The sequence below is a fragment of the Oncorhynchus clarkii genome, chromosome 12 (genome assembly GCF_045791955.1).
Source record: "Oncorhynchus clarkii lewisi isolate Uvic-CL-2024 chromosome 12, UVic_Ocla_1.0, whole genome shotgun sequence".
Taxonomy (NCBI): domain Eukaryota; kingdom Metazoa; phylum Chordata; class Actinopteri; order Salmoniformes; family Salmonidae; genus Oncorhynchus; species Oncorhynchus clarkii.
The window spans coordinates 49,254,622-49,272,993 of NC_092158.1; the positions used below are offsets into that span (position 1 = coordinate 49,254,622).

General features: G+C 42.5%; 1 protein-coding gene across 1 annotated transcript in view; it reads left to right on the forward strand.

Annotated features, from left to right (window-relative positions):
• Window positions 1-1,216: 1,216 nt before the first annotated feature.
• LOC139422065 (kin of IRRE-like protein 3) overlaps window positions 1,217-18,372 on the forward strand; it is a 274,299-nt gene continuing 257,143 nt past the window's right edge. The window contains exon 1 of the mRNA XM_071173211.1: window positions 1,217-1,269. Within this exon, the coding sequence (XP_071029312.1) occupies window positions 1,221-1,269 (49 nt within the window). The 5' untranslated portion in view covers window positions 1,217-1,220. The remainder of the gene's footprint in view (window positions 1,270-18,372) is intronic.

An 18,372-nucleotide genomic window follows, 5' to 3' on the forward strand; every position in this document is an offset into this window, starting at 1 on the left:
GTATTTTTTATTTATGCTATTAAATCACACATTATGCACAGTTTACAGAAGACAGTTTTCAGAATTTTTGTTTTTAGGAACAAATACATATTTTACATTGTGAAGAGTCGGGAGAATTATTATTATCATTAGCATTACTTTATCTTGGCAAAAGAACTCCAGTGGTATATGTCATACTATATTTGAATACGGCATATATAATGCCTCTCTCTCACAACAAAATATTTTTTTGTCTTAACAATTATAATATTATTTTACAAAGACCAGATGTTAGAGTGATTTGTAAGTGGCCTTTTTATATTATAAAGTAGGTCTATAGGGAGCCGCTATATATCATTGTCCCATGATATTGTTCCTACCTAGCCTGCTCTTCCACAGAGTTTTTCTCTAGGAAAAGCAGCGACGGGGCTGAGACAGACAGACAGACTGGCTGGGAGGCTGGGAGGCTGGCAGGCAGACAGACAGACAGACAGGCAGGCAGGCAGGCAGGCAGGCAGGCAGGCAGGCAGGCAGGCAGGCAGACAGGCAGGCAGACAGACAGGCAGGCAGGCAGGCAGGCAGGCAGGCAGGCAGGCAGGCAGGGAGGCTGGGAGGGAGGGAGGCTGGGAGGCTGGGAGGCAGGCAGGCAGGCAGACAGACAGACAGACAGACAGACAGACAGACAGACAGACAGACAGACAGACAGACAGACAGACAGACAGACAGACAGACAGACAGACAGACATGGAGGCTGGGAGGCAGAGAGAGGGAGGAGCAACATCTCCACTGACTGTGTCCCTTCTCTACTGGCGAGCAAGAACACAAGTGAGAAAGAGAGAAAGAGGAAGGGGAGAGCATGGGAGACGCAATTGTAGAGCAACACACTGACGCACTGAGAGTGTGAACGGCAGAAAGAGAAAGAGAGAAAGAAAGAGACAGAGGGAGAGTGAAACTGTGAGTAAAGCTAGAATGAAGCTGAGCCACCGGCAGCAGGGAAGACTGAAGATTTGATTTTCTGGGAAATAGGAGAGGACATATAAAAAGAGAGCAGGAGAGAAGACGCACACTCTCTCACTGAGAGAGCAGCAGCTGAAGAAGAGAGCTACAGTGCCAGCCTCTCACACACAGACAGACGCACAACTCTCTTTATACCTCTGCTACTAACTTTGTCTCGGCGTCACCAACATCTCACAGACGGTAGGCACACAGGAGCAGACTTCTTCCCCCGTTACTTCTCTTTAATGATGATGATCCCTTGGCTGGTTCTGTTCTCTTGGATGGCTGGACTTGGTACGTAAACAGTGTTATCTGTCTCTCTTTTTATCTGTCTCTGTCTCTTTCCCTTCTGTGGCTCTGACTGAATCGAATGGAAGTGAGCCGCGTTTTCTCTCTTCTCTCTGTCTATCTCTCACTCTCTCCCCATCTCTCTCCATTCTGTGACTCTGACTGATCCGTATGGATGGTGGAAGCTTTGTAATTGATACTACGTCTGTGACTTGGAGGGACCGCTTTACTGTAAGTTTGGCTGCAGTTTGATGTGCCTTTGCTATAGCTTCTCCACAGTAGCTCTGAGTGTAGCTCTGAGTCTATTGTGGGACTGTGGTGTAATCTCAGAGAGCTATAAGTTGCTTTGGTTATTGAGATTTACATCAGTGTCTTTTAATTGATATGAATCCTTTTCTGTGTCCTTTGAAACTGTGAAATGTCCCTGACTTTCTATGTCTGCATCTCATGAATGAGCAGGTGTGCTTGAATCGAAATCCTGCTTACGGTGTTGAATTTGTGTCTGTCTCTCATTGCATTGATCTAAACATGCTGGGATCATTCATCAGTGTGTCAGAGAAACACTTGCAGAAAGCAACAAGATTAAGCATTTATTTCTCCTTGCACTCTGAGATACCAGAATGTCTGTCCTTAGAAAAGTCACATTAGTTATCTCAAAAAATCTTGAAGTTTCAAGGATAGTTTTGCAAACAGTAAGACATTTAACATTGTCATTTAGTTGTTTCTCAAAGATTTCAAAAATTAATTATTAACTCCACACTTGTGTATGCAATGCTGTCACACAAGTGCATGCAAAAATGATGTGTGTGTATGTGTTTTGTGACTGTGTGTGTATGTGTGTACATGTTTGTGTACGTATGCAAGTGTGTGTGTGTGTGTGTGTGTGTGTGTATGTGTGTGTGTGTGTGTGTGTGTGTGTGTGTGTGTGTGTGTGTGTGTGCGTGCGTGCGTGTGTGTGTAGATAAGGTGTGTGTGTTTGTGTGTGTGTGTTTGTGTGTGTTTCTACCTACACATAATTTTCACAGTAATTCCAAAGCTATGGCCTATGATTGCAAATGGGTGTTGGAAACAGAAGATTTTACAATAACTCTCTCCATTTCAATACACTCACCTTCCCCTGAACTGACTTCCTCTCCCCTTTTCCTGATATACTCTCCAAGATTTGTCCAATTCCTCTGTTGCACTGTTGAACTCCTATTTCACTTGCTCAGTCATATATCTCTGCTAGTCTAAATGGTAATTCCCCTAATGTTATTGCTGGTCCTAATGTTAAGGTTGGGTGTGCGGAACCAGTCGTGTATGACTGTACAAATACTCCGCCTTTCGCTTTGGACATACAGAGTGAGCGGCGCACCACTAATTTGAATTTGACACCAGTAATAAAGCTTTTAATAGCGCTCTCAGCAGCCCTCTTCAGAGACTGTACATCAAACCTCAAGAGGGTGTCAGCTTTATTGCTTAGTTTTATGAGTATATGAGTGTGTGTGCCAGCGTCGGAAGTTAATATAGGATTTTTACCCCATCTACTCCCCTCAGTGAATTGAAAGTTGGAGAGGTTGGGGGCATTTTCTATGGTTCCCAAATTACTGCTTCATTCTCTAAGCAATAGGCTCACCTATGGGTTAATATCTCTTCTCTACAAGCATGTTTTCTCCAAACTGCAAGCTATCAGAGCTTGGACAACTTCAAGCCCCTATAATTAACCAACATACTGTATATACTGCTAATTCATCTGGCAGTCACTGCTGGATCCTGCTTTACCATTCTAAGGCTCCTAATCAGTTCGCAGGTGAGCCCAAGCCAATCCTCAGTGCTTGCCGCCGACAGCCATATATATTTGTTGTCAGTCGTCTGGGGGGGGGGGGGGGGGGGGGGGATCAAGTACTCTTCCTTGACGTCGCTTCTCTCTTGTGATACACTGATCAAGCGCTGTAGTTTGCATCCATTGTTGTCAGCAGAATCAGAGTGGTTATCGAAAACAGAGGATGAGGAGGAGGGGGGTGGGGGGGGGACAAGGCTGCCATCAGTATCAGAGTACTACAGAATGTTTCAAAGGACCTCTCACATCGATTAATAGCATCCAATGAACACAACTGACTCTTGATTAAAGGTTAAAGTGTGTTGATTAAACAGCCATTCCACACTCCTTCACCTCTCCTTATTCATCTTCACATAAATCCTTCATTCTTGGAGCTCCTGGCAGTAACATTATGGTGGGAGCAGTGATGAGCACTGAGCAGCACCTCTCTACCCCACTCCATCCCTGCCTATGTTCTCCAAACTCAACTCGCCACTCAAGGATTATCACGCAGAGATCACAGTCCCCCTGTACTCCCAATGGGGAGGGGTGATGAAGCCTTTGAACATAACTCTAAAAGAGCAATGAAATGGCAATGCCATGTCTGGAGCGTGCTGCATTCAGGAACTTTCTCACTATACTACGAACTAGCAGCAAATGGACTGTTTTCCATGGCACACTGTCAAGTGGAAAGTAATCACGATACCTTTGTCTTAGTATGAACCAGAGACACTTAAATGGTTTAGGTAAGGAAGCCACGTGGAAAGACGTTCACCTGTAGTGTTGCAAAGTTGACCATCAGAGAGCTAAAATCATTATCTTCAAAATAGACTGGTGGTTTAGCCCTGGGGATTCCAGGAGATTACCTCAGAGTCAAGCTCTGGCACAGGTGAGCATACTATATGAGTCAACACCCACTCACACTTCTAGCTACAATCTTTGGCTTTGGATGAGTTTCCTAGGGGCATGAGCACAGTTTATAAACCCAGAGGCCCAACATTGCAAGACTTCCGGGAAAGCTTGCAAAGCAGACCAGACGGGGGTTTGAGAAGTCAATGAGAGAAGTAAAGAATTATTCCAATAGTTGTTAATTTTTCTCGAAATATAAAGGCACAACCTAGATTCGTCCAATTTCTTAAGTAGCTGAACATGTTATTACTCCAACCTCGTGAAAGTGACAAACTGACACGTTTTCATTTTCGTCAATAATAACTATATCGAAGGAGTGCCATTGATTTGAAGGTCAGCACATGCACAGTTTGGCACAAGATGACTGTTAGATGACCCGATGACGTGTTTCTGCTAGCCAACATCACCATGACATTGCCTGCAAGCGTGATTGGGGATTTCCATTGGAGAAGCAGCTTCTACACACTGTACAGTACTTTCATACTAAACCACCTTTGATCACAGTTTCACTTCATCTTTTACACAGGAAAGTCCTATTGACTTTCCCAATGGAGCGTGATTGCACTTTTTTATGCCTCATCCGTCTTAAACGTTGTGGTGAACTCGGCTTGATCTTTCTGGTTAAAGACCTGCTTGCCACTATACCCTCTGGCAGTCTGTGTTAACCTATGGACACTGCAGTGATTGCAGTGGCCTCGCTATTCAGATACTTGAGTGAATGTATGAAAGAAAATACACTGCTTTGAGATGTAGTGGCAACTGGCAAGATACTGCTCCACAGCCCTTTACTCCCTTCAGAATTGACAGCACGACAGTTAGTGATGTACGCGGCGCTTCAGAAATGTGCCGTGTGGAATATGTATATTTCAAAACATTGTCATGCTATTCAAAGCTGCCTGTCAGTATGCTCTGTAGTTATTTTTGTTGTTACTGATTTGCATATTCAGTTTGTGACTTGTTACACAGGCAATATGTGCTTGCGGAACCTTTGACATCACCCTCAATCTATGGCAGGAATGCATAGAGAGATGCACAGCCAGATAGAGGCACTATTTTGTTCAGATTTTGCACTGTATAATGCTGAGTAAATCAGTCCACCTTTCAGCACCTTGGACAACACCTGTACATTAGACAGTACCCCTTCAGCACCTTGGACAGCACTCTCACATTACTTTCAATCTGTGGCACCAACGCATAGAAACAGACAAAGAGATAACATGCTGACCTGACTAGATCAGTCACAAACATGTGTACAAACCAGAATTTGGTGCCTATTCAGTTTCAAAAAGTGAATTTAAAATGACTGTCCCTTAATTTTTGAATTGAGAATTTAAATTCGCTCCCTGAATCGGTTGCACTGAAATTGAATTGACCCCATAGCACCCTGACACACACCTGTGCATCCCATCTCTTTCTATTATATACTGTTCTTTATCACATGCATAAATGGGAACACAGTGACGGACCAGAGCATAAATAAGGAAACAGAAAATTAAAATAAGGTCATGGAAGTGTAGTTTAGCACTGTGCAGTGGGTTCCACACTGCTCCAAGTGCATTTCCCTCTGTTTGCTGATGGATAAATCCACTTCAACCTGATGCCTAATGCACAGGAAACAATTAACAGAAAGCCCCACTCCTGAGCCGCCCAACACAGGCTGAGTTCCAAATGCCACCCTATTCCCTTTATAGTGCACTTCTTTTGACAATGGCCCATATTGCTCTGGTCAAACGTAGTGCACTATATAGGGGATAGGGTGCCATTCGGGAAGCATGCACATAATCGTCTCACCGTAACTGACTCATCAACTCCAGGTCTCCAGAGAGAAGATAGAACCCATAATTGCCACTAATCACTCCAACGATCAATAGGGAATCTATATCTAGCATCAGCTGATCAATCGGTGGATATCCATCAGACAAAAATGCAGGTTATGGAAAGAAAGGTTATGTTAACAATTTGGTGTTTATCTTCTATCTGAATTATTCTCCTATCTTTACAGTTACATATTTTACCATTGGTTGATCTCTACCTTTTATTGTAAATCAAGCAAAAGGGCTGTTGCATTCCCAGAGGGCTGTAGGAGCTGCCAATAACCTGCTCAGAGAGGTGCATAGAGGTGGCAGGATTGCTTTGGATGTGCATTGTACCTCAGCGTACATGTGACTGCATGCCGAGCAGGTACGCCACGAGTTTGATGTTGTCTCGCACAATGATTTCATCACTCATTCCTCCTCTGCCAAAGTGTTGCCGAAGTAGTTTGCGGAAACATCAACATCATTTTTCCTATACTATTGCTGCTATTAATCATGGACCTGTCACCGCAGATCTATATCTGCGCTGCACACTGTTGTTACATTGCATTTTCCGGGCAGCATTTGAAAAATGCTGGAGTAAACAAGCCAGCGTAGATATTGACAGAGCTGTTATGTCCTGCACAGGCCCTGCAGAATAGAAAATGTATTTTGTGTTGCGGGACAGGAGGACCTTTGAAGAATTGAGCTGATGATCTGATAAGGGAGGCAGTGTCTGACAGAATTTTCCACCTTCTATTCCACCTGGACAGACTTGACTCTATCTTTCACTCTCTTTCTCTGTATTTCTCCTCTTCTCTCACACACACTCTTTCCTTTGCAGCCTTGTGCAGGTGGAGAGACCCTCTGATTGCACAACACATGCAATTGTATGAATGGGGGGAATCAGGTTCCACAACCATGAGCTTTTTTGCAATATAAAAGTCAATTAGCCTTTTAACCCGTACACATGGACTCTGTCAAGGGGAGGGATGGGGGGCTTGGAGAGACCTAGGGAAGCTGCTCACCTTCAGATAATGATGTGTGTTTCCCTGCTGTTACTATGCATCCCTCACAAAGGCATTTGGGCAGCACTTCCATGAATATGGCAACTATAGCATCGCTAGGTTAGCTAGCCTCCCTTTGGGCTCTATTGTTGGATCGTTAATGGCCGGCTAGCTAACTTGATAGCTAACTAGATAGTGAAGTGACCAGTCTCCCTATCCTGAAGAGTCTCAGCGGAGGAGCTTTTCTTATCATTAGCGCTTGGTGTTTGTCTGTGATCTAACGCCTGTGAGGCACCAGAAACCCATCTGAGCCGTGCTCAATTACCCCAGCCTCGTTATTTTGCATGGTAAACTGGGGGCTTGGGGATGGCTGGGGTGGTAGTGGTGGGGTTTTGATGCAATGTTTTTGATGGGGCGCACAAGCAATCACCATGTGAGCTTATAATAAGTGTTCACGGCATGTTTCTTTGAACTCCGCCACTTGAACCTCAGCTGAAGCTGGAAGACTGTGTTCAGCAAAAAGCCTTTCTAATAGAAGGCCTCTAATAATGACCCTTTCAGAGGAAAAGTTTGTTCCCAAAGTTTTTTCGACTCATTCTGGAAAGTCAAAGGCTTCAGAAACACTGTGGCAGATCTCTGCCAACTTTCAAGATTGATTGGTGCCAGCAGTGACTTTTGTAGATGGTACACACGAGTCATTTAATGGAATGGGTTAATATGAGTATACTGTAAAGCACGGTATAGTTTGATACCCGGTTGACTATGTTTTTGGTTGAGCTCTGTCAAAGTGAGCTTTATATCCAATTCATTTCATAACCTTGAATAGGTCAATGGGCTGAATGCACGCCTTCCCAAATCCATTGGATGCAAAAACGGAAGATTGAGTTATGTTTCATGGATAAAGGGATGCACTCATAATGGGCTGGGTGAATTAACATTGAGCAAGGGAGTTCCTCTTGACATGCTTGCTTGGCGAATCCGCTACAGTCGTGGCTTTCATTCACAGATGACATCCGTCACAAATCTCCCAGCCGCACCGGACTCATCCCTTTGCCACTGTTGCTTGGCTTCCGCCCAGGAGCTAAACACCCCACCATCAGCTCACCGACACTCGTGGTGAGTAGAATTTATAAACAGCAACGTTTTTGAAGCAGAATGTAGTTTAATGTAGCCTTACCTTATAGAAGGCCTAATGTCAGATCAGAGTGTATCGGAGTGTACATCAATATGTCGGAGCAGAGCGTGGCTGCTGGGCGGATGAGCAAGGGGATTTTAAGGGAGGGGTAGGCTGTCTGTCTTTTTAAATGATGCTTGGTTGGTTTAGAGGGACAGGTGAGACGGCTCAACCGAAAGTGAACAGGGATCTAAGAGTGAGACGGTGGCAGCTAGGGCCAGACAGCTCTCCTCTTTATTTTCCCATTTCAGACGCAGAGCACTTTGTCAGTCTGAGGAGAAGGGGAGCAGTCAAGTGTTCATACTGGATAAGAGTAGGCAGCAGACTGATACCTTTTCACAGAGATTAAGATGATACACAGGCTTCCAGAGAAGCCTATAGCTCTGTTATGTTCTTTCATTGCCATGAGGTCCACTTCTAACCACTCTATCTATCCCCAAAAGCCACATTTAAAGGCCCAGTGCTGTCAATTCTGTTTTTCTTGTGCTTTATATCATATTTTACATCAGCTGATGGAACTAACACTATGAAAGTGTGAAAATATATGATTAGTGTTATTTCCTGATAGTTGCTGGATGAAAATACAACCTAATCAGCAGGTTTGCATGGGTGGGAGATTCGGCTTTCCATGGGGACATCACCATCCGGTAAATTGGTTAATAGATCAATAACAAAAAGAGTTTCAAACTTCTCTGCAAATAACAGGTAGTTTAGTTTACCCCTCCCCACTTAGACCACTCCCAGGCAGTCCTAGCAAAATTCTATATTGAGAAATCTTTTTATTGCTAAAATGCTATTACAGTAAGATAATTAATTGTTACCCAGAAATTATTGATACAAAAACGGCTACATTGGGATTTTAAAAATCGAATCGCAATAATTAAACATACAGCAGGGATCTGCAAGTCTGTGTTTTTTTATCACAAAATATAACAATGAGTTTCCAAATTATAATGGAGTTTTTGCTTGTGCTGCAAGAAAACAATGAACAGCATCCCTAGTGGATATTTGTGAAAACTACACTACTGTTCAAAAGTTTGGGGTCACTTAGAAATGTCCTTGTTTTTGAAAGAAAAGCTAATTTTTTTGTTAATAAAAAAACATCAAATTGATCAGAAATACCATGTAGACATTGTTAATGTTGTAAATGACTGTTGAAGCTGGAAACGGCAGATTTTTTAATGGAATATCTACATAGGCGTACAGAGGCCCATCATCAGCAACCATCACTGCTGTGTTACCTAATCCAAGTTTAACATTTGAAAAGAAAGGCTAATTAATCATTAGAAAACATATTTGCAACTGTTAGCACAGCTGAAAACGGTTGTTCTGATTAAAGAAGCAACAAAACTGGCCTTCTTTAGACTAGTTGAGAATCTTGAGCATCAGCATTTGTGGGTTCGATTACAGGCTCAAAATGGCCAGAAACAAAGGAATTTCTTCTGTAACTCATCAGTCTATTCTTGTTCTGAAAAATGAAGGCTAATCCATGCGAGAAATTGCCAAGAAACTGAAGATTTCGTACAACGCTGTGTACTTCTCCCTTCACAGAACAGCGCAAACTGGCTTTAACCAGAATAGAAAGATGAGTGGTAGGCCCCGGTGCACAACTGAGAAAGAGGACAAGTACATTAGAGTGTCTAGTTTGAGAAACCGACGCCTCAAATCGTCGGTCCTCAAATCGCAGCTTCGTTAAATAGTACCTAGCAAAACACCAGTCTCAAAGTCAACAGTGAAGTTGCGACTCCGGGTTGCTGGCCTTCTAGGCAGAGTTGAGTAGAAAAAAAACATTTCTCAGACTGGCCAATAAAAATAAAAGATTAAGATTGGCAAAGAAGACAGACACTGGACAGAGGAACTCTGTCTAGAAGGCCAGCATCCCAGAGTCACCTCTTCACTGTTTGACTTTGAGACTGATGTTTTGCAGGTACTATTTAAAGAAGCCACCATCCTTTTGACATGGCGTTGTGCATTATCATGCTAAAACATAAGGTGATGGCGGCGGAGGAATGGCACGGCAATGGGCCCCAGGTTCTCGTCACGATATCTCTGCATTCAAATTGCAATTGGTAAAATGCAATTCGGTTTGTTGTCTGAAGCTTATGCCTGCAATAACCCAACCACCACCTGTTCACAATGTTGAAATCAGCATACCGCTTGCCCACAAGATACCATACACGCTGTCTACAATCTGCCCGGTACAGTTAAAACCGGGATTCATCCATGCAGAGCACACTTTTCCAGCGTGCCAGTGGCCATCGAAGATGAGCATTTGCCCTCTCAAGTCAGTTATGACGCTGAACTGCAGTCAGGTCAAGACCCTGGTGAGGACGACGAGCACACAGATGAGCTTACCTGACATGGTTTCTGACAGTTTGTGCAGACCCACATTTTCATCAGCTGTCTGGGTGGCTGGTCTTAGATGACCCTGCAGGTGAAGAAGCACAATGTGGTGGTCCTGGGCTGGCTGGGTTACACGTGGTCGTCTGCAGTTTTGAGGCCGGTTGGACATACAGACAAATTCTCTAAAACAACATTGGAGGTGGCTTATGGTAGAGAAATGGCAATTACATGATTCCTCAACATTTGTGGTATTGTATTTTGTGACAAAAGGGCACATTTTAGAGTAGCCTTTTATTGTCCCTTGAACAAGGTGCACCTGTGTAATGATCATGCTATTTAATCAGCTTTTCGCTATGCCACATCTGTCAGGTGGATGGATTATCTTGGCAAAGGAGAAATCCTCACTAACAAGGATGTAAACACATTTGTGCACAACATTTGAGAGAAATTAGCTTTTTCTGCATATGGAAAATTTCAGGGATCTTTTATTTAATCTCTAGAAACATGGGACCAACACTTTACATGTTGCGTGTGTATTTTTGTTCAGTGTAATATATGCATAAGCCTACATTTTCAAGAGGACTTCACCGTATCGAAATCCTGTACGTTTGCCACTTCCCCGCAGCTGTTCTAGACATCTTATTCACTCCCCTCAGTGTATTAACTGAGATATGCAGCAGATATATTTCATATATTGTGTCATACTGCTTCATGTCTCCTTATATAATTCACATCGCTACTTCATTTTTCTTGCTCACTCACTATGCTGCAGGTCAATGCATTCCCCTTCGATGCAACTTTGAACATGTGACAGTACTCTCCCGCCCATGCACTAGTATCCTGGCCGTCCCAGCCAGGTTGGGAACTCTTTCTGGGCACGTGGGGTTCCTCCACCGCCAAAGCAGCAGAACTGGGTAGTCTGGGAGGGAGGGTACAGAAGAAAGTGGAGGAAGTGGGGAGGAGGGGGTTCTGGCTGGCTGAGAAGTACTGTGCTGGTATCGAAATAGAAGTGGCTGACTGCTGTGCACTAAAAGGCCTAATGGAGAGAGAGAGATTATTCATCATAATTTTATACCACATCTCTGTTGAAAACTCATTTCTGATTGGCATTCTAGAATGGGCATTAAAAGCAGATATATGGGACATTTGGATGTCTCTGGGACAGATACAGTGCCTTGCGAAAGTATTCGGCCCCCTTGAACTTTGCGACCTTTTGCCACATTTCAGGCTTCAAACATAAAGATATAAAACTGTATTTTTTTGTGAAGAATCAACAACAAGTGGGACACAATCATGAAGTGGAACGACATTTATTGGATATTTCAAACTTTTTTAACAAATCAAAAACTGAAAAATTGGGCGTGCAAAATTATTCAGCCCCTTTACTTTGAGTGCAGCAAACTCTCTCCAGAAGTTCAGTGAGGATCTCTGAATGATCCAATGTTGACCTAAATGACTAATGATGATAAATACAATCCACCTGTGTATAATCAAGTCTCCGTATAAATGCACCTGCACTGTGATAGTCTCAGAGGTCCGTTAAAAGCGCAGAGAGCATCATGAAGTACAAGGAACACACCAGGCAGGTCCGAGATACTGTTGAGAAGAAGTTTAAAGCCGGATTTGGATACAAAAAGATTTCCCAAGCTTTAAACATCCCAAGGAGCACTGTGCAAGCGATAATATTGAAATGGAAGGAGTATCAGACCACTGCAAATCTACCAAGACCTGGCCGTCCCTCTAAACGTTCAGCTCATACAAGGAGAAGACTGATCAGAGATGCAGCCAAGAGGCCCATGATCACTCTGGATGAACTGCAGAGATCTACAGCTGAGGTGGGAGACTCTGTCCATAGGACAACAATCAGTCGTATATTGCACAAATCTGGCCTTTATGGAAGAGTGGCAAGAAGAAAGCCATTTCTTAAAGATATCCATAAAAAGTGTTTTTTAAAGTTTGCCACAAGCCACCTGGGAGACACACCAAACATGTGGAAGAAGGTGCTCTGGTCAGATGAAACCAAAATTGAACTTTTTGGCAACAATGCAAAACGTTATGTTTGGCGTAAAAGCAACACAGCTCATCACCCTGAACACACCATCTCCACTGTCAAACATGGTGGTGGCAGCATCATGGTTTGGGCCTGCTTTTCTTCAGCAGGGACAGGGAAGATGGTTAAAGTTGATGGGAAGATGGATGGAGCCAAATACAGGACCATTCTGGAAGAAAACCTGATGGAGTCTGCAAAAGACCTGAGACTGGGACGGAGATTTGTCTTCCAACAAGACAATGATCCAAAACATAAAGCAAAATCTACAATGGAATGGTTCAAAAATAAACATATCCAGGTGTTAGAATGGCCAAGTCAAAGTCCAGACCTGAATCCAATTGAGAATCTGTGGAAAGAACTGAAAACTGCTGTTCACAAATGCTCTCCATCCAACCTCACTGAGCTCGAGCTGTTTTGCAAGGAGGAATGGGAAAAAACTTCAGTCTCTCGATGTGCAAAACTGATAGAGACATACCCCAAGTGACTTACAGCTGTAATCGCAGCAAAAGGTGGCGCTACAAAGTATTAACTTAAGGGGGCTGAATCATTTTGCACGCCCAATTTTTCAGTTTTTGATTTGTTAAAAAAGTTTGAAATATCCAATAAATGTCGTTCCACTTCATGATTGTGTCCCACTTGTTGTTGATTCTTCACAAAAAAATACAGTTTTATATCTTTATGTTTGAAGCCTGAAATGTGGCAAAAGGTCACAAAGTTCAAGGGGCCCGAATACTTTCGCAAGGCACTGTATATGGGACACCTAATCATGACTCAATATGAAGCACTGCACATGCAGACTGTACTTGTTACAAAGTTACAGAAAGAACCACACAAACCGAATTTGGATACATTGTAAATGCAGGTCCAACGAGGAAAAACGTAGCTAGCTAGCATTCATTTGTTTTTGCAGAGACATCTACTAATGTGGTGAGTGATGGGATGAACTTGATTTTCCCAGGTCCTTCAATGTTGCAGTCATGACTCAAGAGGTGCTCTGTTGTCATATCCTCCCACATGTTTCTAGTTTGACCAGCTGTTTTTAGCAACAGATATTGTTGACTTCAATTGTCATATACATGCTTAGTTCGACACTGAAGGCGAGGATTCAGTTGCCACAAAAGATTAGAGGTATTTTCGTAAAGTAGAGCGAAAGTAATTTGAGCAAAAATGTTAGTGAAACCGGCGATTCTCAACATGTGAATACCTTTTCTGACTTTTGCATGCTACATTTGGATCAGTTTGGGGTCCCACGGACCGATGCACTCATTTGTTAAATATTTGAACCGGGACTGCATATAGACCATCTAAACAGGACAGACTGGAACCAGAAATCGGCCCAGGTATTTTTAACACACTACACCATTTTATTCACAAAGATACCAATTATTTACCAAATTATTATTATTATGCACACAAAAAAAACTATTTAGACATGGCCAACTGGACATGGCATTTGCCCAAACTGCCAGTCTATTTCTACTGATGACTTAAGCTTGTCAGCGAAATGAAGTGTAAACAATTCTCCGGACAGTCAAAGAATGGAGTATTTTCAGAATGGTAACTTTACATTTTATAGCAAGCGTTTCGAATGCCATAGTATGCTCTGCCTTTCAAATTGAATACCAAAGGTCATTGTATCGTGGTTAATAAGTGTAGACCAGTGTCAGGGGCAGTGCCGGTCAGAAAGCAATTCAGCTAGATCCTTTCCTGATTGGCTGTTCATTGGGAGCCTCAGCGCTGGAGCGGAGTCAGCAGACATGACCTAACTTCATTCTGAAATAACAAAGAGTTTTGGACTGTGGGGGCCGAGCGACCGGTTCAGTCGGTTACCGTGGGAGAGACAGCAACTGCAAATCACACAAGTTCCATCACCATTCACTTGTCTGGAGTATCGATTAGGTCTGTCCCTGCTAGGGACTACATTGAGGTAGAGGTCTTTACGGATTTACCTGTACCTGAATACCCGAGACCCCATCCGGGACCAAAGTGGGTCCGGATCCAGAATTCCAAAAAATGTCACAGGTCTGGGTCAGATCTGATATGATTGTCACGGGTCTGTGTAATTTTAACTGGACTTCGCAGGAAGGACCCATACAGATCTGAATGTGACTGCTGCAATAGAGAGAGAGATTGTATAATTTATGCTGCTGCTCTTTTCTTTTCACGAGAGTGACGCGTGTATCAATTATTGTTGTTGTTGGCCAATCATAAGACATCAAAGCGTCAATAGGTTAAAGTCATAGAGCCTCCGTGTGAGATAAAGTGAGGAGATATCTAATCAATAAAAGATTGAATAAAGATGATGGAATTAGAAGTTGAAGGAAAGGCTACAACGACCAAGAGCCATCAGGTAGGCTGTTACTATAGAAAGAGAAAGAGCATGCAGCATCAATTAGCCTAGCTAGCTAGCTAGCCAGCATCTCTCGTTTTAATGCAGTCAAGACCGGTACTACGTAATAATATTGTATGATAAAGAACCTAGCTGTGGCAGCTATTAGTCTACTATAGTGCGAATCGGCTTTGTTGATTTCAGTCTCCCGTCTCTCCCTCCCTCCCTCCTGTTCCCGTGTTACTTGCTCACACTCACAGTAGTGTACACACACAGCATGGTCCCTGCTACAGAGTTACCTCTCTCTACCTCCTCTCCCTCAGGCTTTATCAAATCTGGTTAATAAAGTAGTTTAAAAATGGACTTTTCCCTGCTTCTCCCAGGTCTATACTGAACTGGTCTAATTGTCCTCGGATCGGATCACTATATAAAAAATATATCATTTATGCATATCAGGTCCGGATAGTATAGCCCCAGGTCCATTTTGGAACAGGTCCAAATGGTTGAATAAAGGTTAAATAAAAATGTAAAAATACATTGAGGACTGAGGTGGAACCTTCTGGGTTTTCTTTCAGAGGTCAGAAAGTAGTCTTAGTTAGTGAGGACTATGTCTGCATCCCAATATTTCTCCTGAAATGGGCACTCTTTCACTACTTCATATTAATTCAAAGCATTGGATTGGTGAAGGCATGGGCTAGTGGGAGTTTGCACCCTGTTTTTTTAACCAGTCATTTCCTTTTCAATAAGTCAGGGAAGTGACCAAGTGCACACTTTGGGAGGATGCTAAGATAATTTGGACACAGGCCGTGTGGTGCTGAAAATAATAAACAAGAAATTCAATGTTTTGTGTCAATTCCGTGATATATAAAAGAGCATATGGTTTCAACAGTTGAGTTTGGGTTATTTTTGTCATCGTTACTAATTAATAGAAATACTGACATTGACATACTGGGCAGGTTGTTCCAATGGATGGAAAAGACAAACTCCTCTGCCATACAAGATCAGTCATCAAAGCATTGTCTTCCTCATTCAATAGTTATATGACTTCAGAGCAACCATGATAATTACTATATAGTCAGCGAGTGCGTTCGTGTGCATATACCATTGCTCTATTTGATTCACGTTTTTAACATGAAAAGGTTGCTTTCTGCAATATTCTCTTTGAAAACCATTATATTTTATTTTTTTTTACAGATGGTGGATCAAAGAGAGGAGAATAACAAGCATATTGTAATTGGGCCGAAACAATTCTTCACTTCGTCACCTGTGACTAATAAGAGTCAAGCCTAAAGGATGGCAAAGCATGGCTAATTCCCTGGATCAACAGATATGACACCAGAGCTAGGGACACGAATACAACAATAAGTCCTTCAAGTTATAAAGGGGTTATAACTAGGTTATGTATAAGTCTGTCAGTTTGAATAAATCATTAATATGTGACCGACCAGCTCGATTCGGTCTTGTGTATCAAAATTTAAAATAGTGTTTTTTTTACATTGGATAAAAGTAGAGACTCAGAGCTAGAAAATGTTTTATCATACACTACAGTTTAGGAACAATGGGAAAGTAATTATGCTTAGAAAGTTGATAAAATTGGAACCTCACTTTTGACAAAATGGCCCTTGAATGTTTTGGTACCTATTCTTTGTCTACACCCATTCGTTCACACCCTCTTAAGCTTTAACCTCACCCATCTCTTTAAGGATTCAAATGTGAGGCTATGTACTAAAAAGACTAAAGGCTGGTTAATACTACATCTATCGACATGTCTGAAGACATCTGTCACAGTGACATCATGAACATTCTATTGTCATCCAACATCTAACCTGTTGTTGTCGTTAAGAAAAAGAATACACACAAGAACTACATGGTGCATGACATCAACAGCCTTGTGGTCCAAAATAGCATAACTGGTGTATTTTACCACCAATAAACCCATCCCTTTAAAATTAATTTAGTATATGTCAATCTAGCAAATCAGGCAACTAAAAACAACTTTCTGAAAAATGTTTTGGTAAGTTTCTAGCTTGTTAGCTAGCTAGCTAATGTTAAGTTAGCTGGCTAGCCAGTTCAAATAATGGCCATGTACAGAACATTTGTGAAGTACTCAGACCCCATGACTTTTCCCTCCAAAAATGTATGTTACAGGCTTATTCTAAAATGTATAAAAGAAAAGAATCCTCATCAATCTACACACAATACCCCATAATGATAGTGTTTTGACATTTTGCAAATGTATTTAAAATAAAAAACAAAATTATCACATTTACATAAGTATTCAGACCCTTTACTCAGGACTTTGGTGAAGCACATTTGGCAGTGATTACAGCCTCAAGTCTGCTTGGGTATGATGCTGCAAACTTGGCACACCTGCATTTGGGGAGTTTCTCCCATTCTTCTCTACAGATCCTCTCAAGCTCTGCCAGGTTGGATGGGGAGTGTCGCTGGAGTGTCGCTGCACAGCTATTTCCAGGTCTCTCCAGAGATATTCGATCGGGTTCAAGTCGGGACTCTGGCTGGGCCACTCGAGGACATTCAGAAACTTGTCCCAAAGCCACTCCTGCGTTGTCTTGGCTGTGTGCTTAGGCTCATATCCTGTTGGAAGGTGAACCTTTGCCCCAGTCTGATGTCCTGAGCACTCTGGAGCAGGTTTTCATCAAGGATCTTTCTGTACTTTGCTCCATTCATCTTTCCCTGTATCCTGACTAGTCTCCCAGTCCCTGCTGCTGAAAAACCCCACAGCCACCACCATGCTTCAACGTAAGGATGGTGCCAGGTTTCCTCCAGACTTGACGCTTGGCATTTAGGCCAAATAGTTCAATCTTGTTTTCATCAGACCAGAGAATCTTGTTTCTCATGGTCTGAGAGTCCTTTAGGTGTCTCTTGACAACCTCCAAGTGGGCAGTCATGTGCCTTTTACTGAGGAATGGATTCCATCTGGCCACTCTACTAGAAAGGCCTGATTGGTGGAGTGTTGCAGAGATGGTTGTCCTTCTGGAAAGTTCTACCTTCTCCACAAAGGAACTCTGGAGATCTGTCAGTGTGACCATTAGGTTCTTGGTCACCTCACTGACCAAGGCCCTTCTCCCCCGATTGTCTAGTTTGGCCGAGCTGCAAGCTCTAGGAAGAGTCTTGGTGGTTCCAAACTTCTTCCATTTAAGAATGATGGAGGCCACTGTGTTCTTGGGGACCTTCAATTATGCAGACATTGTTGGTACCCTTCCCCAGATCTGTGCCTCGACACAATCTTGTCTCTGAGCTCTACAGACAATTACTTCGACCTCATGGCTTGGTTTTTGCTCTGACTTGCATTGACAACTTTGGGACCTTATGTAGAGAGGTGTGTGCCTTTCCAAATAATGTCCAATCAATTGAATTCACCACAGCTGGACTCTAATCAAGTTGTACAAACATCTCAAAGATCGTCAATGGAAACGGGATGCACCTGAGCTAAATTTTGAGTGAGGGTCATACGAGTGTTTTTTTGTTTTTTTTAGTACATTTGCAAAAAAAATAAAAAAAAACAGTTTTTGCTTTGTCTTTATGGGGTATTGTGTGTAGATTGATGAGGATTGTTTTGTTTAAGCTGCAACTTAACAAAATGTGAAAAAGTACATTTGCTAGCTAATTTGAAAAAAAAATCACAACAAAATTATTAGTTACAAGTTAAGGGCGAGCTAATTACAGAAAATAGCTTATGGTTGTG